A 26,005-nucleotide genomic window follows, 5' to 3' on the forward strand; every position below is an offset into this window, starting at 1 on the left:
GCAAATTGGGGACTCAAGTTGTTTATGGAGGCCATGGTTTTCTGCATTTTCATAATTGAAGATTTGGACCTACATTAAATGCATTTGGAGAATATTTAGTCCGTATTTAATCCTTCGTGAATATGGAGTTGAATAGTTAAATGCACTGAAATATGCACTGAAACTGATTCATGCCAATGTTATAGTTTGTATATGTACAAAATTAATAATCGTATACTTATTCAACATTATGTTTGAATGGTAAAATGTAATGTAACAGTGTAAGAGCTAACTGTAACTGGTAAAAGCTGATTAACTGGTAAAGGGTAATGTCACATTGTAAGGGCTAAATGTAACTGGTAAATGCTAAATAACTGGTAAAGGGTAATGTCACATTGTAAGGGCTAACTGAAACTGGTAAATGCTGATCAACTGGTAAAGGGTAATTTTACATTGTAAGGGCTAACTGTAACTGGTAAATGCTGATCAACTGGTAAAGGGCAATGTCACGTTGTAAGGGCTAACTATAACTGGTAAAAACTGTTCAACTGGTAAAGGGTAATGTCACGTTGTAAGGGCTAACTTATCCTGGTAAAGGCAGATCAACTGGTAAAGGGTTATGTCACATTGTAAGGGCTAACTGTAACTGGAAAATACTGTTCAACTGGTAAAGGGTTATGTCACATTGTAAGGGCTAACTGTAACTGGTAAAGACAGATCAACTGGTAAAGGGTGATGTCACGTTGTAAGAGCTAACTGTTCCTGGTAAAGGCTGATCAACTGGTAAAAGGTGATGTCACGTTGTTAGGGCTAACTGTAACTGGTAAAGGCTGATCAACTGGTAAAGGATGATGCCATGTTGTAAGAGCTAACTGTTCCTGGTAAAGGCTGATCAACTGGTAAAGGGTAATGTCACGTTGTAAAGGCTAACTGTTCCAGGTAAAGGCTGATCAACTGGTAAAGGGTATTGTTACGTTGTAAGGGCTAACTGTAACTGGTAAAGGCTGATCAACTGGTAAAGGGTGATGTCACGTTGTAAGGGCTAACTATAATTAGTAAAAGCTGATCAACTGGTAAAGGGTAATGTCACGTTGTAAGGGCTATCTGTTCCTGGTAAAGGCTGATCAACTGGTAAAGGGTGATGTCACGTTGTAAAGGCTAACTGTTCCTGGTAAAGGCTGATCAACTGGTAAAGGGTAATGTAACGTTGTAAAGGCTAATTGTTCCTGGTAAAGGCTGATCAACTGGTAAAGGGTGATGTTACGTTGTAAGGGCTAACTAAAACTGGTAAAAGCTGATCAACTGGTAAAGGGTAATGTCACGTTGTAAGGGCTATCTGTTCCTGGTAAAGGCTGATCAACTGGTAAAGGGTGATGTCACGTTGTAAGGGCTTCCTATAACTGGTAAAAGCTGATCAACTGGTAAAGGGTAATGTCACGTTGTAAGGGCTAACTGTTCCTGGTAAAGGCTGTTCAACTGGTAAAAGGTGATGTCACGTTGTAAGTGTAAGAGCTAACTGTAACTGGTAAAGGCTGATCAACTGGTAAAGGGTAATGTCACGTTATAATGACTAACTGTAACTGGTAAAGGCTGCTCAACTGGTAAAGGGTAATGTAACATTGTATGGGGGTATTGTAACTGGTAAAAAAGGCTGCTCAACTGGTAAAAGGTAATGGCACATTGTAAGGGCTAACTTTTACCGGTAAAGGATGATTAACTGGTTAAGAATATTGTCGCATTGTACGGGCTTAGTGTAACTGGTCAAGGCTGATCAACTGGTAAATGGTAATGTCACGTTGAAAGGTCCAACTGTATCTGGTAAAGGCTGCTCAACTGGTAAAGGGTAATGTTACATTGTTATGGGCGTATTGTAACTGGTCAAGGCTGATCAACTGTTAAAAGGTAATGTGACATTGTATGGGCTAACTGTAATTGGTAGAGGCTGACCAACCGGTAATGGGTACTGCCACACTGTAACTGGTAAAGGGTTTTATTAACTGGTAAAGGGTTTAATTAACTGGTAAAAGGTTTCACAAACTGTTAAAAGTTTTCATAAACTGGTAAGTGTTTCTTCATAAAATGAATCGACAGTTTAAGTATGATATAAACACAAAAGCAAGTACGATTTTTGGCCTCTTTATTCACCATGTGGTTGATGTGTGAACATAAATTATACTTAGCACAAGTAACGAACAAAACAACGGTCTCATAAAAATGAACAGCAATAATAATTTACACAAAACATTTCGCTAAACTATGATCAAACTCTCTACAATAGTTCAAGTACATGTATATACATAACAAAGTATGTAGACAAAATGATAAAATGATAGCATCTCATACATATTGATTTAAACGTTATTATTTATACTACCGTATAATTGACAAATTTAAAGACAAATCGCATTTTTGTTACAAGATATAGACGTTCTGATGGGTTAGCTGAATTTTCTCATTCTCTGATATTCTTATTTGAGACCCTGTAAGTTCCCTTGTCCAGAATTAGATTTTTTGTCAAGTGACAGATGTACTTTCAAGACATGTCATTGTGGCCTCAGTGTTGGAGTTTATTCATCTTAATATGGAAGTTCAAGTCTCTCGAACACTTACTATTTCACCATTATTGCACAACTATTCTGATAAATTATGAAACAATTTGCAAACAAAACCATACGTGTGTTCAAAAAATTGTACTAGTATTTTAATGCATTTTAAAATGTTTTCTATACTTTCAAGGATTTAATTTTGGAAGTTTTAGCCCTTTTCTAGGGAGTAATATACTTCCAAATTTTCTTAAACTGAAGCGCTGTTTAGCATGTAACAACTTTGTAAACAATCTTTGCATAAGATACAGAAGACAATACCAATGCGATCTGTCTTTAAGTAATGTAAAACCGATAAGATTCAGAATTGATTCAAGGATTCTATGCGGTTATACCACACACGATACGCATTGAAACTGGGGTGGTATTCAATATCGAACTTAAGTTTGTTTTAAAGTCATACAACATTGACTTCATTTACTCTATTGGTCAGATATTAATAACAAGTAATCCGATTAGCTACATCGTTCTTAGATCCAATTAAGCCCAATTTTGAATACCAGCCCAGAACGAGTTTCTGAAAAATGTTTTGCTTCAAATAACATTATTATGCAGGTGTGTTTTTATAGAAGTTAGACTTAACAAATGTTGTGTATTTTAAAACAAGAGCGCCGCGAAGCGAACACCAACGCCCGTCTGTTGTTTTATTCTCAGTCGAACAAGGGGCATCACCTAACATATATTAAAGTCAGAGTTATGGGCCTTTTACACGTGCGTTGTATTTTTCACAAACAACATACCGTATGTACCAAGTTTTATTTGAATAAATCAAACGAAGAATTATGGACAAGTTTATGTGTTTGTACAACAACGCCCATGCCCACGCTGCCAACAAAAACGGCACCAAAGGCTATAACAATATCTCGACTATCCTCTTCGAAAAAACTGACGAGATGAATTAAATTCAATTCTAAAAAAATGTTATGCAATAATTTTATAACCACAGTGCATTCATATCATGAATTTAATTATATAGAAGCAAAATGGTAAATGCACATTTTATTCAATGGTAATAATGCATCCTAAAATTACTAACAGTATTTATTTAAACTCATATGTGAAGCAATTACTTTGATGGTTGAATGGAACGTTTGTCTAATTCGTTTTATTGCAGTTGATGTTTTTATTGCCTTGTAGGTAGAAATATTTCATTCAAATCACGCACAAATTGAATAATTTTAAGTGCCGACTTTGTTGAAATAAGTTTGAAACTCTTGCAAATAATACAATCCATTTATAATGAGATTTTGTGAATTATTTAATATCTTTTGACTGTAATTCTTTACCTATGGAAACACGCTGCTAAACTCTTTCACACAATGTAAGGGCAAATATTTATTTATGAAATGATTAACTTTCACAAACTTATTAAAAAATTTTATGGAAATTAATGGTATTAAACAATCGTTCAAAGTACATTCATAACAAGCACTCTTTTACAATTTTCAAAGCGTTCTTTCATTAAATAAGTCTGAAATCTGAAACTACTCTCCGAGATAAAAAAAAAAAAAAGCGTGTAAGTGAATTAAGGTATTCGATACCTAATCATGTAAAAAAATGGATGCTCGCCGAATGGGTATTACCCGATGGGTAAATAAGCTTGCTCCCACCCCCTCCCACTGCAGACCACATGTTATGATGGTGTAATTTGACAGGATAGAGAAAGAATATGATAAAAAGATAACGACAATATATTGCAAACAGGCTGTGTTGAAAGAAACAAAAAAGACCACGGCCCATGATTACGAATAGTTGACTCAGACCCAGACAAGAATCATCTTTATTCAATTCGTTTTACAAAGATAAATGTACATTCTTGTTAAGCTTAAGAAGTTCCGAAAAATTAGGGCCAGAGGTTTGATAATGATACGAATAACATCATCTCCCTGGTGTACGAGAATGCAGTAACTTTGCCTATAATATATTTTCGATCATTTATCAGTTTAAATATTTTAAATGGCTCGGACACCTTAAGAGTATTTAACCATATTATAATGCATCATTATAATCGTGCTGTGAATGTCCTTGAAGCACTGCTTGCTGAAGTATCTTCCCTTCAAAAATGTCTTTAACAGAATGTCAGTTTCTTAGATAAGAAAAAAAACTCGTAAAATGAAGGCCACATCTGAATGAAATGTGTTTCAAAGTTCAATGGCCTTTAATTCATTTTTAAACTATTGAGAGACAACTTGTTGAAAAACATTTTAAGGTATTCGACCCACAAGTAAGCTAGTTTATGGTCTAATGAGAATGGAGTAAACTTTAATTTTGCCAATACATTTATTTCTGTGAATCTGCAGTCAGTTGGTATTGATTTTAATCAGTTGAACTGGTAGATATAAACAGTGGCTGGTCCACTTAGTGAGTTGTCTACATAATATTATGTAGACCACTAAAATGTAAGAGGTTGTTAGTATGAACTCCAACAAAATAAATGGTTATGCGACAGGGTCCTATCAAACCATTTATTGTTGTAAGTACACATACTAACAACCTTCAACCATTAAAAAAAGACCGGCAAAATGCCTTTAATGTCAGCAGATGGACACTTTTACACAAACATCACAGTCAGTTATTATTGAATTCAATCGGGTAAACCGGTAGATAAAAACAGTAGCTGGACCCCTTAGAGGATAGTTCACGCAACATGATATAGACCACTTAAATGCAAAAGGTTGTTACTATGTACTTCAACAAAATAAATGGTTAGGCGACTAGGTCCCATCAAACCATTTATTGTTGTAAGTACACATACTAACAACCTTCAACCATTAAAAAAAGACCGGCAAAATGCCTTTAATGTCAGCAGATGGACACTTTAACACATACATCACAGTACAAACAAGGTTAGACACCAAACCAAATATGTTATACCAAAAATAACTGTCTGAATCCACCGCAAACCACATAATAAAACTGGAACACATCTTTCCCTCTGATCAAATCTCTTGTTCCCAGTTTTAAGTCACCTGAACTCAGATGTACCATGTGCGTTTAGATATATCTGTACATGTGCGGTTTCAGAGTTTCGTCTGGCGGTTAACCGCAATTGGACTGATATAAACCCTTAAATACATTGAATGGAAAAAAAATCAGTTGCAGGCATTAAAACTTGCCTCATATGTTCAATAGTATTAAATATGCACTCTTACTCCCAAATAAGATTTACCATAATTAATACAATTGTTAAAATATACCAAAAATGATGAATAAAGGTCGAAAACATTGGGGTTTTTTTATAAAGGATACCTATTTTAATTTGAAAGAAAGCCTCTGAAAGGTGCACAAAACACGGTTTTTCTACCTTATGAGACGGAAGTAGATCGCAGTAATTTTTTTAGCACTCACCAATAATTTATTATTTAGCTATTAGACGGTTACAATCTTGTTATCAGTAATTAATATTTTCCATAAATGCATTATTTAGGAAGTAGTTTAAGCTTTATCACTCAAAAATTATGTTTGTTATACTAGCGGATCCAGGGGGGGGGGGGCGCACCCGGCGCACGCCCCCCCTAAAATTCCCGGAGCTTACATGTTCTTTGGTATGGAAACAATAAAATATACTATATTTTCAATAAAAAACAATAAAATATACTATATTTTCCTATAGAAACCTCGTTATGATATTAGAACTATAGGTATGCCCCTGGATCTGCTAGTGCAACCTTTAGAGTGATTAAAAGTTACGCCCCCCTTACCCAAAATCCTGGATCCGCCCCTGTGTTATACATGTGTTTTGAATAAGAGTGTCACTTTAAGTTAAATTTCTTAGAGGTTATAATACTAAGTAATGGATAAAGATGGTCAAAATGTACTTATTAACAAATAACCTTATGTGTAAGTACATACTTTTAATCTTGAAGTTTTTTCAGTGATCTACAAATTAGTTTGTAGACTACCCACTAATTGGCCAGCCACTGTTTATATCTACTGCTTCACCTGATTAAAATCAATAACGGCTCAATGCTGATTTACTGAAATAAATGTATTGGAAAACTTGATACATACTGTCTCTCATTAGACAAAATGTAATGTTGACCACTAAGGTGTAAGTGTCTATATAAAGGTTTATTATCATGGTCATGTGAGTGCTTGAACTAAAAATGTCATTTCCATGAAGTCTTAAACGATATTTAACATCAAGTGGAATGATGTTCGCTAAATATGTAATTGAATGCTACACGATAATAGTATTTATATATTCATAGACAAATAAGACATGCCAGACTCCGAGAAATATCTTCATTATCCTGTTTTTAAGGCAAGCAATGAATCATGTGCTAACCATATCTGAGAATTCACAAATGCATGGTTCAATAAAATCACAACGATTATCTTAATTTTGACAAATTCTGCAAGTTCTGTTCCGAATTTTTTTTTGTAAAACGAATATAATACAGACGATTCTTTGTAATTCAATAAAACAAGCTTTTCTGGGTCTGAGTCTAGACCCAGACTTGACATTGTTCGTAAACATGGTCCCAGGCATATGAATTTAACATTATTCACGATTGTTCGATACAGGGACAAGTTAAATTGTATATCGGATACCTTATGTCAACATTTAAGACTTATGTCTCGATGTTAGTTGGCTAAAGGTTAGTTTAAGGTTGTCACAAGGTTAGTTTAAGGTTGCAACAAGGTTATTTTAAAGTTGCAACAGGAAATTGGATTGCTAGAATATAGTACTTAAGGTTTTAGGTAAAGAGTTATGGAAGCGTGCTGCACCCTGTCTTCTTGGTAGGGTATTTCGGATAGTTTTTTAGCTAAAGAGTTATGGAAGCGTGCTGCACCCTGTCTTCTTGGTAGGGCATTTCTGATAGTTTTTTAGCTAAAGAGTTATGGAAGCGTGTTGCACCCTGTCTTCTTGGTAGAGCATTTCTGATAGTTTTTTAGCTAAAGAGTTATGGAAGCGTGCTGCACCCTGTCTTCTTGGTAGGGCATTTCTGATAGTTTTTTAGCTAAAGAGTTATGGAAGCGTGCTGCACCCTGTCTTCTTGGTAGGGCATTTCTGATAGTTTTTCAGCTAAAGAGTTATGGAAGCGTGCTGCACCCTTTCTTCTTGGTAGGGTATTTCTGATAGTTTTTTAGCTAAAGAGTTATGGAAGCGTGCTGCACCCTGTCTTCTTGGTAGAGCATTTCTGATAGTTTTTTAGCTAAAGAGTTATGGAAGCGTGCTGCACCCTGTCTTCTTGGTAGGGCTTTCTGATAGTTTTTTAGCTAAAGAGTTATGGAAGCGTGCTGCACCCTGTCTTCTTGGTAGGTTCTTTCTGATATGTTTTTAGCTAAAGAGTTATCGAACGATACTACACCTTGTTCCTTTTAAGTACAAATAGCCCCTTCTGCTCTCATGGAGACCAGCATGTTTACCATCTGCCTTTATAAATTTATATGCAAAGTATAATCAAATATTTCTTATGTTTTCATTAATACTACTAAATTTATACAAACTGGACAGATTTGGCAGTCAAAATTTAATAGTACTCCAATCAAGCACCATTCCTAACAGTTGTAAATATACTAGAAAATATATAATGTTGTAATTCTTTACAGCCCGACACAATGTGCCCTTTTCTCCCCTCTAAAACATACACGTATTCACACATATTCACACACAGTCACCCTTTTTCACACATATTCACACACAGTCACCCTTTTTCACACATATCCACGCATATTTACACATATTCACACACAGTCACCCTTTTTCACACATATTCACACACAGTCACCCTTTTTCACACATATTTACACATATTCACACATATCTTTTCTTCGTAAATAAAAAATGTAAATACTGACTGAACACAACATGTTTAATAAATTACACAAAAAAGTCCAACATTGATTAGAATATCTCGTTCAAACATCCAACAATCATTAAATAGTCATGAAAAAGAAATAGACAGGTATGATTCTGACATCTTACAACACTATACATTACTGTGATCAAACAAAATAATAATAATAATAATAATAAACTCAAGCCAGATTTGAACAGATTGCCTGGCGTTTCCCGACCGTTTTAGAAACATACCGTCGACCCGAAAGTTTTTATTTTTAGCCTCTGCAGCTGGGCCCAATTTCTCGAAAACGTTTGGGCATAACAAGCATTTGTATCTTGTTTCATTAGGCTAAAAACCTGCTATAATTTATAAGACATAGTTTATCTGATTATCATCACAATGATTTTCTTTACCTGTCTTTAAGCTGCACTCTCACAGATTGACCGCTTTGAAAACTTTTATTATATTTTTTGTCTTGGAATGAGCAAATGTTTGCGTAAATGCATGGAAACCAGTGATATAAGACTGCTGACAAAAATCAGATCGGTCTTACTTAAAAAAATCGATGTTTTATGCCGAAGAACTCAATTTTCTTCTTAAAGCCTTAGTTACGCTTAAAGCTACAAAACATACTTTCCGAACGTAATGGAAAACAGTGTGATCTGAACTTTTGTCAGCAGTCTTTTATCACTAGTTTTCAGACATTTACACAAAACGTGAGCCTTTCCAAGACAAAAAGAGTTGTCAAAACGGTAAATCTGTGAGGATGTAGCTTTAAAACTCTTTGAAATAAAAATATAACACAAATTATACCAAAACAGAAATAGTGAGGTTAGTTTAACCCGGTTAGAATGAACTTAAACTTGGTCGAGAAATTGGACACACTTCCTATGTATATGTACCCACACCTAAACACGTGGGCAGGGGAAAAGCAAACAAACATTTTTTTTTACTGTGGCCTCAAAATAAAAATATTTTATCTACATCGATGGATGTTACCTATTTTATGAGAAATCTGCAGTCTCTAATCATTAACTATATACAGGTGAAATTTGACTACTACAAAATTCAAGATGAAACTATTTTCAATAATATAAGAACGATTTTTAAAGAAATTCTTAAACAATTAAAGGGACACGCTCATGTTTTGGCACTAAATTAAATTTACCCGGAAATGCATCTGAAGCACTTATATTATAACTATTTTACTCTTTGGAACCGCAAATGCAAGAAAAAAATTACATTTAATGTATAAAAATATATCATGTTTTAGGTGAGGTGCGAACCCACGCCGATACAGTCAAAGACAATTTAGAAAACTGACAACAAAACATCACTTCAACAAGGGCTCATACACATTCAAGAGGATAACTTAACCTTGAAGCCAAGTGCTAAATCGTATTTCTAACGCTATCCAAAATCATGTACTTAAAAGACAATATTTGAGCATATATCAATATTAGTTGGAGAGTTCCAGCCGTCAGTATCTTAGTTTTAACAACTCTAATAAGTGGCCACACTTTATTTTGTCATAACAAAAAAATTACATTTAACAAAAACATGAGCGTGTCCCTTTAAGCTAATGTCTTTCCTAGAGCTGCAAGTCTTTTTGTGCATGTACAATGTTCTGAGACAAAGGTACCTGTTTTTAATCCAACCAAAATACTTAGTAGGTAAATCCATAAGCTAGGTAATTCCACACAGAAGTTGAACATAATCCATGAAATATCGATTTTTTGAAACTTTCGTTACACAACGATAACACTCATTAAAGCACAGTTTTGGATGAAAATAAAACACCTTTTTTCTCATATGTCACAAATCATCCATAAAAATACCACATTTGTATCCATACAGTTGAGAAGATCAGAATCACATATTATTTATATAAATCCACAGTAACTTAATATCCACTGTTATAAAATGGCAGTAGAATCTGTATAGCTGCAAAATTGGTGAGATTTCAGTAAAAGACCTTTGTAAAACCAACTCACATTCCATCCACTCCAAAAGCCCTATTTAATTTGCTTGACAATACTATGTTGTACAAACTGAAGCACTACAGACGCACTGGAATACATCCAAATAAATCCATGGCAGATAAATGCATGGCAGATAAATTCATGGCAGATAAATCCAATTAAATCCATGGCAGCGAATGAGGGGTTGTGATAATATCCATCACCACTAAGTTATACCACACTAAGATGATGAATACTCTTATTTTGTATTATCACGATTTTAACCACATGTTTTCTTATTACACATACCACTAATAAATCCAAATGAATGACTTAATTCACACTATTCTCGCCGTTTCCAATATGCGTAACTTTAGCTTGCTTACTCGCAACTGACTCCGTCTGTTCATCTTTGTTATCAATCATTTCCTTATCGTTTGATTCAGCGTTCACACCAACACTTTCCTCTTTTCTTGTAGTTTTCGTACTAAGATCAATCCCATTAACCTGTTCTTGAGTCTCCTTCTTCGTCCTCATCTTAGTGATGGCACTAATGACATTGTCAATGTTCTTGCCTTTACCCTTTGAACTGTTGGTATTAGCCGGTTTTGTAGACTGTCTTGCAGCTATTTGAGACATAGATGAAGCACCGTGGGTCGCGTGGTCAGAGAAGGACAATGACTTGCTAGATTCAGCATACGAGGACTTGTGTGTAAGATGAGGCGGCGGGGGTAGACTAGACACCAGGTGACTGTGCATGAGCCTTAAATAGGGGTCCGGAAAGGGAGTCATAAAGGAGCAATGTGCACTCAATGCTTGGGCCTCCAATCTACGTGCTTCCTCGAGTTTAGACGCAATGGTAGCACTGACAGATTTATCGTTCATGGAAAATGAGCCATATAACGGTGCACCGAGGCGGTCAGTAAAGCGGCCTTGTTGGTAGAGGTGATGCGCTCCAGAGAAATGGCTGGCAAGATTTGGTATATTCAGATGTGTGGTGTGACGGTGATGGTTACCAAGCTTGGCACCACTGAGCGAAGTAAAAAACGGACTTTGATGTCTGTATTCAGGAAGTGGAGGGGCTGGCGACGAGGCCATGGGTTTCTTTACGTCAGCTGTGCTGGGCTTCTTGGCTTTAGATTCTTTTGCCTCTTGCATTGAACTGGTCGATGACATAGAAGCTGCAGATGGCGACGTTGCAAATGCTGAAGAATTTGGTACATAATGATCGCCACTTGATGTAGCTAATGCCTTTGTTATTTTGTTATCATTTGCATCAGTCCTTGGACTTATTTGGGACTTTGGCGAAGTTTGGTTTGATGACGTTGGACTAATTTGTTGTTTGGTAAGATCCATTTGTAACACATTTGTACTAGGTGTTTGACTCACCTGCGACTTAGGGCTCACTTGTTTAGTTTTTACCTCTTCTCGAGGTTTTGTACAATCTTTGGTAACGTTAGTATCGCTTTTAACTTGGGACATGTCAGTTGGTATATCAATCTGAATCGTATCCAATTGCACAGTAGTTGGAATGACTTTTAAATCACACTCAGCTGTCTCTGTCTTAAGCTTGTCAATCTTAAGATCGTCTAGCTTTTCAGTCACTTTAACATCCATAAGACGAAGTTCTGGCATCATTGGTTCATCCTTGGTCGTATTTGTGTTCTCATTAGAATCTTTCAAAGCATCCTTATCATCTTTTGACTTACTACTTAATCTATCTTGTTCCTTTTGGAGCACCTCAGAAGTAAATACAGTTTTTGGAGGTGGGGAAATTGGACTGCTTTGTTTCAATGCATTTACATTACTGACTGTTGTCAAAGTGTATTGCCCATTTGAGAAATACAGGATCTGTTTTGGTATTCGCAAGTCCGGGGGTGGTTGTTCAACTTCGCTTCCTTTTTTATCTTTCGGTTTGGAATCACTTGTAACATTTGATTTCAATCCCGAAGCATTGTCGATCTTATTAATCCACGAATATGCTTTGTTCACTTTTTGAGAATCAGTGCTATATTTTGGCGAACATTTATTCAATTTTTGCAAGATGAAAGTATTATCACTCTTTGCGGAATCTATATTCACCTTGCGCTTTGGAGAATGACTTCTAGATTTGTGTTTCTTTTCTTTAGGGAGTGGAGGTTCTAATGAACCTTCACCTTTTACCTTTGGGGGCCTTCCACGAGGTTTCGCACTTTTTTGAGATTTCTTTTGACTACTGGGTAATGCTTGGGACTGAGGGATATTTACAGTCAATGTTTCACTAGACGACTTGGATGTCCCAGTGAATGTTCCGCAAGACTTGGATGCCCCAGTGAATGTTCCACTAGACTTGGACGATGTCGCAGTCGATGTTCCAATAGACTTTGATGATGCTCCATTGGATGTTCCACTTGACTTTGATGAAGCCCCAGGGTACACTTTTAGAGGCCTACTTAACACAGAAACAGGCGGTTGATCTTCTCCCTCAAATCTGTAAGTCTTTTCAGGTAGTTCCATTACAAATGACTGGTACTGTGACTGAAAACCAGTCGTTTCTGATCTTGATGGCGATTTAGGACAAGTTGATTTGCTTGGTGACTTAGGAGACTTTGGCTGTTGCGTGAACTTTACCGTAATCTTTGTAGGAGAAAGTGGTTGCGCAGAATATGCTGTCTTTTGTGCGTTTATTTGTCCGGAGTAACTTACACTTCGCTTTGTTGTTTTTGATTCTGGTTTTCTTGTCTTTGTTTCTGTACTATACAAATCAGTATCAACACTTTTACGTTTGTTTGAACTGGATGTTTGAAGTTCACCCACTGAACAATCCACAGATAACAACTTCCGTTTGCTAATGTCATTTGATAAATGAGAAAATTTGGAGCTATATTTACTCTTCTTATGAGTTTCCATTTCCGACTTGGGAAAGTCGTAAATATCTGTAGCACTATCGACAAGCCTCCTTTTCTTTTCACTAGTGTTCGCTTCTGTATCAGTAGACACATAAACTGTCACGTTGTCTTTGGAACGTTTTTGTCTATCAACTACTAAATTATCTGTCTCACATGAAACATCCACTTTGTGTTTATGGCCTGGGGAGAGAGGTCTGTTCATATCACTCTCCGAGGAATGTGGAATATCCAGAGTGTCTATATCTTGATCAGGTGGCTCTGTTTGGCAGCCTTGTGTGTTTTGGGTGGATGAAACAACAGGTTCAGATATATCCTGATTGGTATAACAACATTTTGATTTGGTTTCTAATCTAGCTGGTACGCTTGTCATTACTTTGTCGTCACTTGTGCACGGTACTGTGTCCGTAGATGCTTCCACCATCTCAGGTTTTTCTTTAACCTTTTCACACTTTGCCGTTGCTTCTTTTGTGTCTGTCTTCTTTTCTTTGGTGTTTGAGACACTACTGTCCGACACTTGGTTATTTTCAGTTATTGGTTTCTTGTCGAAAATATCATACGACTTAAAACATGTTTGCACATCTTCTTGTGAATCAAATTCACTTGTCGAATTTTCAGACTCTGCAATACACAGTTCATGTTCAGAACACGAATCATCGTCTTCAAATTCCATGGATAATTTATGACTAGATACTTTAAGTTCTTCAATACTTTGTTCTTGGACAGGTTCATTCACAGGCTTACACTTTTCAACTGGTTTATCATCGTTTGTAGTTTCACACTTCTCCAGTTTAGTTTCTCCTTTACCCTCAGTTTCAGGAAATTTACTTTTAAATTCCAGTTTTTCTTTCTCTGCTTTCGCACTAAGCTTGTCAGTGGACTCAAGCACTATATCATCATTGTCTATATCCATTCCATCTCCATCAAGTACAGAGTCGGCTTTACTCTCATCAGAAGTGTTAAGCACTGACTTATCCAAGCTGTCGTGCAGTTTTTCTTCATCAGAGAAGTAACCGCTTGTTTCAGTTTTGAGATCAGAAGTGTTTGTGACGTCAATAGTCTCAGTGTCCATGGTTACCGGTTCTATGACGTCATCAGGGTCGGGTTTAAACCGTTTTGCAGGATTTGTGAACACCGAATAATACAGCCGTAGTGGCCCTTTCTGAAATGAGAAAAAATATTATATAATTTATGATCCTTTTTATCAAAGACATTTATAAATAAGATCGAATTAATTCAATGAGTACAGGATCAATATCCTCTAAAATCCTGAGGTTTGAGGTTAAAAAATTCACATTTCTGTGTCTGAGTCTAAAATTCATTAAGACCCAGACTCAGAAATGTCGTAAACTCCTTTCGACAAATTATTAAAAATAAGAGTTAAACAATCCATAACAAATACATCAACGTTCATCATTAATACCACGCTGATGCTCATTTTACAATTAAATTATTACATAATAATGATTTACAGTTTCGAATATTCGGTCTCAAACCCAGGCTCTAGACGTTCGTGAAAATGAGCCCAGTTCGTTCGTGGATGTTTAGTTTTTTACAGAAGTAGTTGCCATTATTGATCTCCTGTAGGGAGTCAGCGGTTTTTAAAGCCTTTAATCAGCCGAAAACAATCTTGTTAAACAACTACGACAACTTGTCACAAACGTACAGCAATCAGCGACCCTACATGCTTCTTTTATAGTAAGCTGTTTGTCTCTTTGATCATAAAAACAATTCTCTATATATCAGCGTGTTCATGAGGGGGAGAGGGGGTGCACCCCCCCCCCCACACACACACCCACCAACACACACAGCCCTTAAATTGTCCACGTGAATTTTTCATGTCAACAAGTAGAACATGTTAACATATATAACACCAAAATGACAATTTTAAACAAAGAATAGCCATTTTTGTTTGGAGGTGGTGGAAGAAGACCCCCCCCCCCACCCCCCAAATACCCCTTGACATGTTTACAGCCTATATTGGAGTCACATGTTAAGGGGTTGACATCCCCATGTTGTGTTGTGCGCTTCTAAAAATCACCCCCTCAAAAGTCAAATACCGGAGCTGCCCCTGCAACATGCAAGCCCATCGTACCATACACGCTCAGGTTACATGCGCTGTGTGCATACAATTTGTCATAAATGGCAAAATGATGTTTCATGTTAATTACGAGCCGTCGTTTTGAAGCTTTCAGCGACTCATGAATACATAAATTACGGCGCATTTGCGTGCATATTTAACTGTCTTTTCGCCTTGTATCGTTAGGTTTTTTACAAACTGTTATCATTCCATCGAGTTTCTATATCAGATGTGAAGAAAACTTAATACGTTTTCTCAAATTACAATTGAAAATCTGATTCGCTTAAGAAAGAGGTTTAAATGAAAATAAAAACAGTCCGTTGTATCCATTACGCGGTCTCGCTATGGGGATATCGGAGTTGTGGTACGGGATTCGCAGGGGCGGGATTTATAGGTCAAGGTCGATGCAATACAGTCGTAATGATAAATGGTTTTTATAAATCATAGTAACATTTAAATGCGCGCAATCTTCGCTGCACAGGAGTTAAATGCAATATCATTGCGTTGCTATTTTGAGCTTGGTTAGTCGTTTTTGTTTTGAGTGTGATATTGTGACCACGAATAAAGGGGGTGGGGGTGAGGGGGAAGGGGTATAGGTTTACGCTTGATAGATGCACAAGGCAAACGCATTAATTTTAATGCTTTATTTTGTCTTACTCTTTTCGCTTTAATGATTAAAATAAAACAAAAAGCTTATGATGTACATATTTACAATATTAACCTTTATAGATGTTTATTTTCAATTAATAGCCACGTGGCCATAAACTCCCCAGTAAAAAGGCGCCAAAATATCGCTTATCTTTTTTTATCAGTACATAAAATCATATGTTTTTTGTTGATCATTAAAGTCAAATGACTTAATATAGAAATGCATTAAAATGAGTACGTATCTTTTGTGCATCTATCCAATGTTAACCTATATTGCCCGGGTAAGTGCAGTTGTATGCTAGGGCGATGCGGGTTCGATTTCCTGTTGGGCGCATGTGAGTTTGGATTGTGGTCACCGAGCCAGACCGATGGGTTCCCTCTGGGTACTCCAAGATTCCCCAACAACAAAAGACCGCACTTTCGCGTGCGCATTCTTGAAACGGATTGGAACGCTCGCGTGTAGCTTGCAGCGTAAAAGAACACTCGCATGTATCTTGTATTTTGGAACCGAACGGAAATCTCGCGAGTATCTTGGAACGGAATGAAGCGCTCGATCGTGCAATGGAATCGGACGCTCGTGTCTATCTTACAACCGAATGGGGCACTTTGAGGTATCTTGCAATGGAATGGAACGCTCAGTCTTGCAATGGAATTGGACTCTTGTGTCTATATTCTAACGGAATGGATCACTTTGAGGTATCTTGCAACAGAATGGGACACTCGCGTGTGTCTTGGAATGGAATGGAACGCTCGATCGTGCAATGGAATAAGCTTTCGCGTCTATCTAACAACGGAATGGAACACTTTGAGGAATCTTGCAACAGAGTGGGACATTCGCGTGTATCTTGGAACGGAATGGAACGCTCGATCGTGCAACAGAACTAGACGCTCGCGTCTATCTAACAACGTAATGGAACACTTTGAGGAATCTTGCAACGGAATGGAATATAACGCTCGTGTGTACTTTGCAACGGAATGGAACGCTCGCCTTAACCTTGCAACGGAATTGGACCCTCGCGTGTATCTTTACAACATAGTACACAACAGTTTCGTCACCCACTAAACTAGTGATTGAAATTTTACAGTCGCGCTGAAGAAGCACTCGTGAATTATTTAAATAACTCGGGTTTTAGATATCGTTACTATAACTAACCTAACTCCACAACAAAGGCTAGAACAATATTGCACACATGTATTCATAATGTTACTGACCCGTCTCCAAGAGTAGATGTAGGCAATGTCGACAAGCGTGTAGTGGTCCAACAGACCCTCGTCCGTGTGGAAGAACTCAACCTAGAATATACAAGTTATGGATTAGGATAAGTTAGAAAGTGTATTTGTTTGTATTGAACAATTTCTCGCTATTTACATGTCAGGTGCGGCTCAATGATTCGACGTTAGAGGGGAGTAACTTAGGGACATAATCTTTAGACTCAGAACCTTATTTCGGTCGAAAGTGTAGGCATGGGGAACGGAATGGTGCGTTTTGGGCATATTTTATTACTTTTCTCTTCTATATTGAAATAAAAAGTAAACATGGACGATTTAATGGGGGCATTCCCCCTTACCTGGATCTACAACGTACTTTGAAAACTCTGATGATTATATGTATTTTCTGTCGGATTTCTATATAATAAGAGATTCCGCTGGGTTCTCTGATGTTAAACGTAAAATACGGAACACCTCGGCTCTATAAAGGGTTATCTATAAAGGGTTATAGTCCAAGTCATTTAGAACATCTTCGATAACAACCAACAAGATCGCGTCTCAGCCTTCAATAAAAGAACCACGCTTATAAGATTTGTAGTTTTACCCCTAAACTGACATGACGTCAAAAGTTCGTTCCACGCTTGCTGAGGCAGGTTTAATTCTAAGACATTTAAAACATATCAGATTGGGTAAATCTAAATGACTAAGAGGGGCTAGCTCGCTTTACCCCTCCAATATGTAAGAAGTTTAACCAAAAAATTATGTCCTAACTAAGATAAAAGGTTGCTGGTTTGTTTAAAAAGAAGATTTAGATTGCACGTTTCTTACATAAAATGTAAAAAAAAACAAAAAAAAAACTACATTTACTCCAATCACTATTTTGCAATTAAAATATTGAGAATAAATATATTTGTGATTAAATTTGCAAGATACGACATCGTTGACTGCAAAGATGCAATTTCGCCAAAAAAATGTCAAAATGACAGATGGTTTTCATATTGACAAGAAAGTAGGTAACATTTATTACTTCTATAACAAGACCACAGTTATAATAATGGTATTTAAACAAAGCAGTCAAAGTACAGGTTTTATCGTTTTTCTATAAAATGTAAATGTATATCCATGCATCTTTGCTATCAAAACAATAAACGTCGAGTCAACTCAAATTGACATGAACAATTTCAAATTAAAATATCCAGCGACGCGATAAGAATATAGTTGTTGAAATTGCTCACAGGCATTATGTTGGCATATATAAAACCAAATAAATGACAATAAATGGTTTTCATTCGTGAATTGTCAACATTTTACGGTAATTAATTAGCTATAAACCCGGCGACACATCGTATTAAAACGTCCATTCGTCCATACGTGTTTGATTTCAAATATATCCAAAATCTGTCAGAAACTTTTAAATAGGATGAAATGCTAATTCAGATCAGGAAAAACTCATTTTAAAGTGACACTCGTATTAAAAATCAATACGTTCACATGTATAACGAAATTAAAATTTGAGTGACCTTTAACTGCTAAATAATGCATTTATGAAAAATATTAATTACTGATAACAAGATTGTAACCGCGTATTTAATAACTGAAAACGCACAAATATCATATGATTGGTGGGTCCTAAAAGATTTTCTATGATCAACTATCGTCTCATAAAGTAGAAATACCATGTTTTCTGCACCTTTATTTCAAATTAAACTAGGTATCATTCATAAGAACCATTGTTTTCGATATTTATTTACCTTTCTTGGTAAATTAAAACATTTGCATTAATTGTGGTAAACCTTATTTGAGAGTAAGATTGCATCTTTAAATGGTATTAAATGTTAATTCAGCTCATGAAAATTCATTTTAATTGTAGGTCATTTTACAACATAAAACCAATATCGAGAACAAAACTCGGACTGATGCTGAAAAAACTAATTTCACTGCGTATAAAAAACTAAGCAATTAAGCAATAATACCAGTCTCTTATACCGGAGGGTCTCCTATACCGGAGTCTCTTATACCGGAGGGTCTGCTATACCAGAGTGTCTTATATCGGAGGGTCTCCTTTTCCAGAGTCTCTTATACCGGAGGGTCTGCTAAACCAGAGTCTCTTATATCGGAGGGTCTCCTATACCAGAGTCTCTTATACCAGAGGGTCTCCTGTACCAAATTCTCTAATGACGGGGGGTCGCCTGTACCAGAGTCTCTTATACCAGAGGGTCTCCTATACCGGAGTCTCTTATATCGGAGGGTCTCCTTTTCCAGAGTCTCTTATATCGGAGGGTCTTCTTTTCCAGAGTCTCTTATACCGGAGGGTTTGCTATACCAGAGTCTCTTATATCAGAGGGTCTCCTGTACCAACTTCTCTAATAACGGAGGGTCGCCTATACCGGAGTCTCTTATAACGGAAAGTCTCCTATACCAGAGTCTCTTATAACGGAGGGTCTCCTATACCAGAGTATCTTATAACGGAGGGTCTCATTTACCAGAGTCTCTTATAACGGAGGGTCTCATTTACCAGATTCTCTTATACCGGAGGGTTTCCTATACCAGAGTCTCTTATACCAGAGGGTCTCCTGTACCAACTTCTCTAATAACGGAGGGTCGCCTATACCAGTCTCTTATAACGGAAAGTCTCCTATACCAGAGTCTCTTATAACGGAGGTTCTCATTTACCAGTCTCTTATAACGGAGGGTCTCATTTACCAGAGTCTCTTATAACGTAGGGTCTCATTTACCAGAGTCTCTTATAACGGAGGGTCTCATGGTCAGTTTAGGGTTATTATTAAAAAAGTGTATGTACGTATATAGCGTTTTAAAGCGCGGCGATTTTTGCGCATGCGTGCACCCGGGAGGGCCCGGACCAGTTCCGTTCATGGCGGACGAGTTTCCTCAAACTCACCTGATATTTGTCATGCAGGTTGAATTTCATCCTGATGAACTTTTTTAGGTGACCAACACTGAAGTTCCCTGGACACAGAAGGTAGCGACGGTCCGCGGCCTACAAGGATAAATTTCAAGCTAGTATAGATTTAAAAACAAATTGACAACAGTTAACAATGTTGAACATAGCAGTAAATAAAATTCTACGTAATAGATTACAACCTCATTGGCTGACAAATTGTTAGTTCTGGCTTCCATAACTTTAATGTTGATATTTTTTTGATGTTTACAACACATTAAACACATCCAAAACGGTAATATACGACGTGTTCGCTGAAGTTCTTTAGCTAACAAATTGTCAACGCAAAATCTGACACGGAGTGGGTGTAGACATTTAAACACCCGCGGGAGTGGGTGTAGACATTTAAACACCCGCGTAAGTTGAATCTTATTGATTTAGCCTAGTACTTATTATAAAGATTGCAAGTCTTCAATTTTATTGGCTGAACACGTTGGTTGTATTCTTACAATGGGTGAAAGCAGACGCGGACAGTCTTTTTTCAGTCCTTTTTATTATTCTGATTTTATGTATATCGAGTGTTCTAAATCATGGCATGTTTGTCCATCGCCCTTCTAGGGTTTACTTATACCGATTTCAGTTCTGTTTCTTTCAGTTATTGTTTTCTTTTCGTCTTCATTTGTTAACTGAATTATTGACATAAAATATTTTATATTTCACCGTCCGTCTGCACATATCACTCACCTCAAGTCTCAGATGTTTGGAGGACCGGCCGCCGACATGTAGAGGAGGATTTCCGCTAGAAGTAAAATTATAGGCGTTAAATATTAATTTTCGCTTTGAGTGTTTCATTAGATATTTTATGGCTTTCCGAAAATGCAACTTAAAATAATGCGGATTCTATTAGAAAAGGCGTAAAAAATGGACTCATAAAAATGTTTTTGTGAAGTCGCTAAGATACGAACAAAATTATAAAGAATACTCACTCGGAGCTGAGTTCGAGCACGAGACTAAACTGCTCGTCGGCGGAGTAGACGATCCTCTCCCGCTCCTCTGGAATCCCATGTTCCCCGACCCGACCTGTACGTGGAATGAGACAGGATAAATGGCTACGGAATGAGAACGGGAGTTACATAGATCTACGGTGCATAGATGTGCGTAATTAAATTCAGAATGAGTGAAAACGAAAATTCTCTCACTCTTTTATGGTTACCCGTGCTTGTTGACACGACCTGTACGGGGGCTAGAGATTTGTATACATCGGTACGGTCTATGTACGGGGAATCAAATTAAAGAACAACGCAGAGTAGGAATTAAAACATAATTATTATTATATTGAAATCATGTCACATCAACGATGGAGTATATATAGAACGGGAAATTTGCGCGTGGAAAAATATATTGTGACAAAGGTACGGAACACGCACGGTAAACAAGATTGGCACGAGATCTTTTCTGTTTGCTAGAAGTTGCAAAAACGGATATTGCTTTACCAATAGAGACATACAAATCAGGAACAAAAAAAGAAATGCTTAATAGCCCACAAAATAGGTTCGCTTATGTGTTACTTGACAAAAGAACATTAATGCTGGCGAAAAGGCTCCACAAATTCTTGATAAATTGGCAACTGAATTAAAATTTAAAAATAAAAGCCGACGGCGACTATGTTTAAAATTTATTAGTAGATTAAATCTCAAAATATTTCAAATACATAAAGAAAATTTATTTAAATTGTAAAAATCTAAAAATCCCTCCGGCTAAGACAACATGATTTAACAAAACATTTCAAGATTCCTCTTCTATTTTTTTTCAAACAAAATATGTTCATTCTCAGTCGGAATGAGTATTTAAAACATCTAATAATACTTTCAAATAGCAGACGAAAAAGATATTCTTTATAATTAGCTTTTGCAATTAAGTCGTTCAAAATGCCATCTTTACTTATTAGAAAAACAGACCAATATCTCAGAAAATTACGGAAATATGATACATTAATAAAAAACAAGTATATTTTCATTTTAAGAAAAAAAAAATACGAATTATAAACAAATAACTTACCAGTTTCGATTTCCTCTTTATAAAAGTCTCGTCTTTTCCGCATTTCATCTGAGAAAAAAATAAAAAAAAATAACTGAAAATGGAAACGCGGCATAGACATTTTATTAAGTATAGAATTAATTGAAAAAGAAGACTATATTATTATACAGAGGCCGTATGTTTAAAATGAAAAAAAAGCGGAATGGAAAATGGTGGTTCCATAGCAAACAAAGACTTTCGGAACGTCATAAAATATTAATGATGTTGCATTTAAGTTGGGACGGCATTCATTAAACATCTCAATAATTTCCTTAACTTAAGTCGATTTCCTAAAACTTTTATAGGCACATTAAAAGAAAAGTATCAGTGTGTTTTATATAACAAAAATGTATATATTTAATACAAACCAATGCTAATAAAGTATTTCAGATATCATCCTGTCATTTAACCAGTGAAATATTTAACTAAGGAAAGAGACTTAAGTTAAGAAATGACTTAAGATGTTTTTATGAATACCGTCTCTAGGCCATGTTTCATTAAGATCTCTTTACCTGCATCAAAGTGCTCGAGGACACCCGTTAAGTTTCGGGCGGAATCTATACAATAAATGGTCTAAAGATATTTTTATTCAAACACAAATTACGCCCAAAACGGGATGACACCCTGGTATTTAACTTTACGAGGGGTGGTTTAAAAATAAAAAGACTTTCAGCAACTTCAAAGGGGTTCTGATATATGTAAAATCTTATTACCAATTTCCAAAATGTTATATGAAAAAAATCCTCACCAAGTAAAATTATATCTTTTTCTGCTTTATAACATATATTCCTAAATTCATTGCACCTGTATCACAAACTTTATTTTAAGGATATTAATTTTGTACATTGATATTAAAATAATAAACCTGTAACATTTCTAAACGAAAAACACATAACTCGCAACCATTTATTTCGAAAAGAGTATTCATTATTTTTATGTTCGCGCGTTCGTAATAATTCTAAATGATCAACTGTCAAAAAAAGACTTCCACGGAAAGCATATGACTTGTTTCTGACGTTTTGACTAAATACGGCTTCATTCATCAATCAAACCTCTCGTCAACACTGAGGTTCAAACCATCGCCCGCGTGACCCTGAGCAAAACCCAACAGTGTAATAGCATTCGGACAACGTCCTAATTACGGACAAATAACATTCGGACAAAGTTCCAATTACGGGCAAAATGGCGGTATAATTTTCTCAGTGTGATTCTATACCGGTTCCATTTGCCAAGCACCAGGAATTGTTACGTTCCACTGCTTCAACGGCAAGAGAAAAGGACGACTGTCCATGTACCATGCTAGCACGTCAGTTTGTGATCAATACTTGTTCATTTGAAATACTTCAGTCCGCGTGTAGTAGGGAAAATTTCAGAATACTCCGGAATGAATTTATCTGTAAACCATAGTGTCTGTTTCTTTTTTATTAGAAACTTTTGTATGAAGATTTGTACTTGAAGCGATGTTTACTGTAATATATACTTTATTACAATTCTAAAAAAAGTTATGTCTGGCAAACTACTTTAAAGGTTTCCCATATAATGAATTGAAATAAAGTATTCTTAATCAATTCCTTTATCAAGCATGTTGTGACCAATTCGGGTCTTAATATAAAGAATGTTAATTGTCCTTTTTTATCCTCAGATGGCAGACAGACAGAAAGACGGACGTGTTCATAAGATAGACAGTTTATACAATACATAACCTAAGAACAATGCTTCCGAACGGTCTAAAAATAATCAACTTCTGCATGATAATAAAAACAGCAACATATTTGTCACAAGATACTACTGTTTCTTATAACCATGTTCAATTAAAACCGGAAAAGTCGGTCCATGTTTGTGCCTATGTTTGTGCTTTTATGTTTATAATTGCATAAACAGTATAACGGTTCAATGAATTTAAAGAATAATTCTTATTTCTATTTTGTACATTTATTAGGAAGACTTAAATAATTATATTCAACCGTGAACATATTTTGATATCAATATTTGATCGATTGTATCAGAAACCGGAGACAGACAACGAAACCACAAAAAAGCAGCACTTTCGGGGAGAGAAACTCATGCGGCCTCACAAGATTATAATTATGATCACATTACGCCTGACCAACCTGTTGCCATAGCAACGCGATATCGACACGTGATTGGGCAAATTGCAATTAGCTAAAGCGAAACGGGGTCGCCCCTTAAGCCCATAAGGGAGTGGGGCTCGTAATGAACTGAGTACGGGGTGTATACGGGCTCCATCGACCCGCTGTCACCAAGGATTTGTCAATTATTAAGCTGATCATTTTCTAGGGAAAATTGGAAATTACTGATGCATACATAGTATGGATAGTCATGTTTTATCTCTCAACAGTCCACGCGGTTTTGATAGGTCAGATGGACAGTTTACATAGATTCAACTGTTGCATTACTTTTCTTCCACGCGGTTTTGATAGGTCAGATGGACAGTTTACATAGATTCAACTGTTGCATTACTTTTCGTCCACGCGGTTTTGATAGGTCAGATGGACAGTTTACATAGATTCAACTGTTGCATTACTTTTCGTCCACGCGGTTTTGATAGGTCAGATGGACAGTTTACATAGATTCAACTGTTGCATTACTTTTCGTCCACGCGGTTTTGTATCATTCTGTATCGTCAGAGGTTCGTGAATAATACATGTGTTGTACGCATAGCATCATCGCTCTGGTGAACGAGAATGTTTTATTATAGAAAAGTATCAAATAAAAGACGAATTTTCGTTTTATTTTATTTTCCATTCACGCGGTTTTGAGGAATAGTTTAACATGATTTTAAGGTATGGAATCACTGATGTTTCTTTCCACGTTAAGAAATTTTAATACAATTGTACCAGTTACTGTGGCAAAATATTCTACATTCACAGAAAGGCTTTTTCTTAGTGATACTTTCGTTACTATATCACCAAACATCTTACCTTGAAACAAGCCGGGCACCAGTTTGTATACGATGTCTTGTAATGTATGGTCGGGCCTGAAAAAAACAACAACAAGAAATGAGACCATGACCACAAGAATAGAAAATATTGACAAATAAATGTGTGCACGATGCACCTATACATCTTTGGCAAAAACTATATTAATATTAAGCATGTACTAATATATCTCAAGTTCTCAACATACATGTACCCTAATTTTAAAGGTATAGAATAATATAGCACTAGCTCAAGAGTAAAATAATGGTGTTTTGTCCTGCCATTTTGGTAGCACCCTTTCGGCTTGGAGAGGGACCAGCATGTGCAGACTTTTGACTTCTTAGAGTTGAAATAAGACAATCAAATAGTTCCTTTAAATGTTGCTTAAAAACTTATTATACGATTAAAAATACAAACAAACTTAAAATATCAAAACTACTTCAATTAAGCATATTTTTAACAGTTTTTGTCAAATTTATAGTATTAAAGTTCTCCACAGCTCGAAACAATGTGCCCTTTTAACCCTTGGAACCATGTTCCTTTTCTGCAGCACCCCGCCCTTTAAACCCAGGCTTTAACCCCAGAACTTGTTTTAATTTTTAGAACTTGCTAGAAGAAGTTGTAAATTTATGCAAATACTTGTAATATTAGTAGAAGAAACCCAGCATTCAATGACAAAGTTAAATCTTTAATTCCCATAAACCATTGTTGTAAAACTATTAAGCGCCTGCATATCCATCATAAACCTAACTATACAACTTTTATTCGATATTTTCTCTTGAATAAATCCCAATATTGTAATGTGCGAGGCAAAATACGCAACAAGAGAAAAGCATGCTCGATGCTGAAGGGGTAAAATATTGCCATTGATGAATGTTTTCCATATACCAAAACTAATAATCTTAATATTGACTAACATGATAAAAATTATCGATTG

General features: G+C 36.2%; 1 protein-coding gene across 3 annotated transcripts in view; it reads right to left on the reverse strand.

Moving 5' to 3' along the window:
* Positions 1 to 2,115: 2,115 nt before the first annotated feature.
* LOC128232986 (muscle M-line assembly protein unc-89-like) overlaps positions 2,116 to 26,005 on the reverse strand; it is a 75,199-nt gene continuing 51,309 nt past the window's right edge. For all 3 annotated transcript variants that reach the window (XM_052946828.1, XM_052946819.1, XM_052946838.1), the window contains exons 4-10: positions 25,072 to 25,127; positions 22,112 to 22,159; positions 21,040 to 21,133; positions 20,798 to 20,852; positions 20,054 to 20,152; positions 17,158 to 17,238; positions 2,116 to 14,379 (exon numbers count right to left, since the gene is read on the reverse strand). In XM_052946828.1, coding sequence (XP_052802788.1) covers positions 10,666 to 14,379; positions 17,158 to 17,238; positions 20,054 to 20,152; positions 20,798 to 20,852; positions 21,040 to 21,133; positions 22,112 to 22,159; positions 25,072 to 25,127 — 4,147 coding nt within the window. In that variant the 3' untranslated portion in view covers positions 2,116 to 10,665. The remainder of the gene's footprint in view (positions 14,380 to 17,157; positions 17,239 to 20,053; positions 20,153 to 20,797; positions 20,853 to 21,039; positions 21,134 to 22,111; positions 22,160 to 25,071; positions 25,128 to 26,005) is intronic.

The sequence above is a fragment of the Mya arenaria genome, chromosome 1 (genome assembly GCF_026914265.1).
Source record: "Mya arenaria isolate MELC-2E11 chromosome 1, ASM2691426v1".
Classification (NCBI taxonomy): domain Eukaryota; kingdom Metazoa; phylum Mollusca; class Bivalvia; order Myida; family Myidae; genus Mya; species Mya arenaria.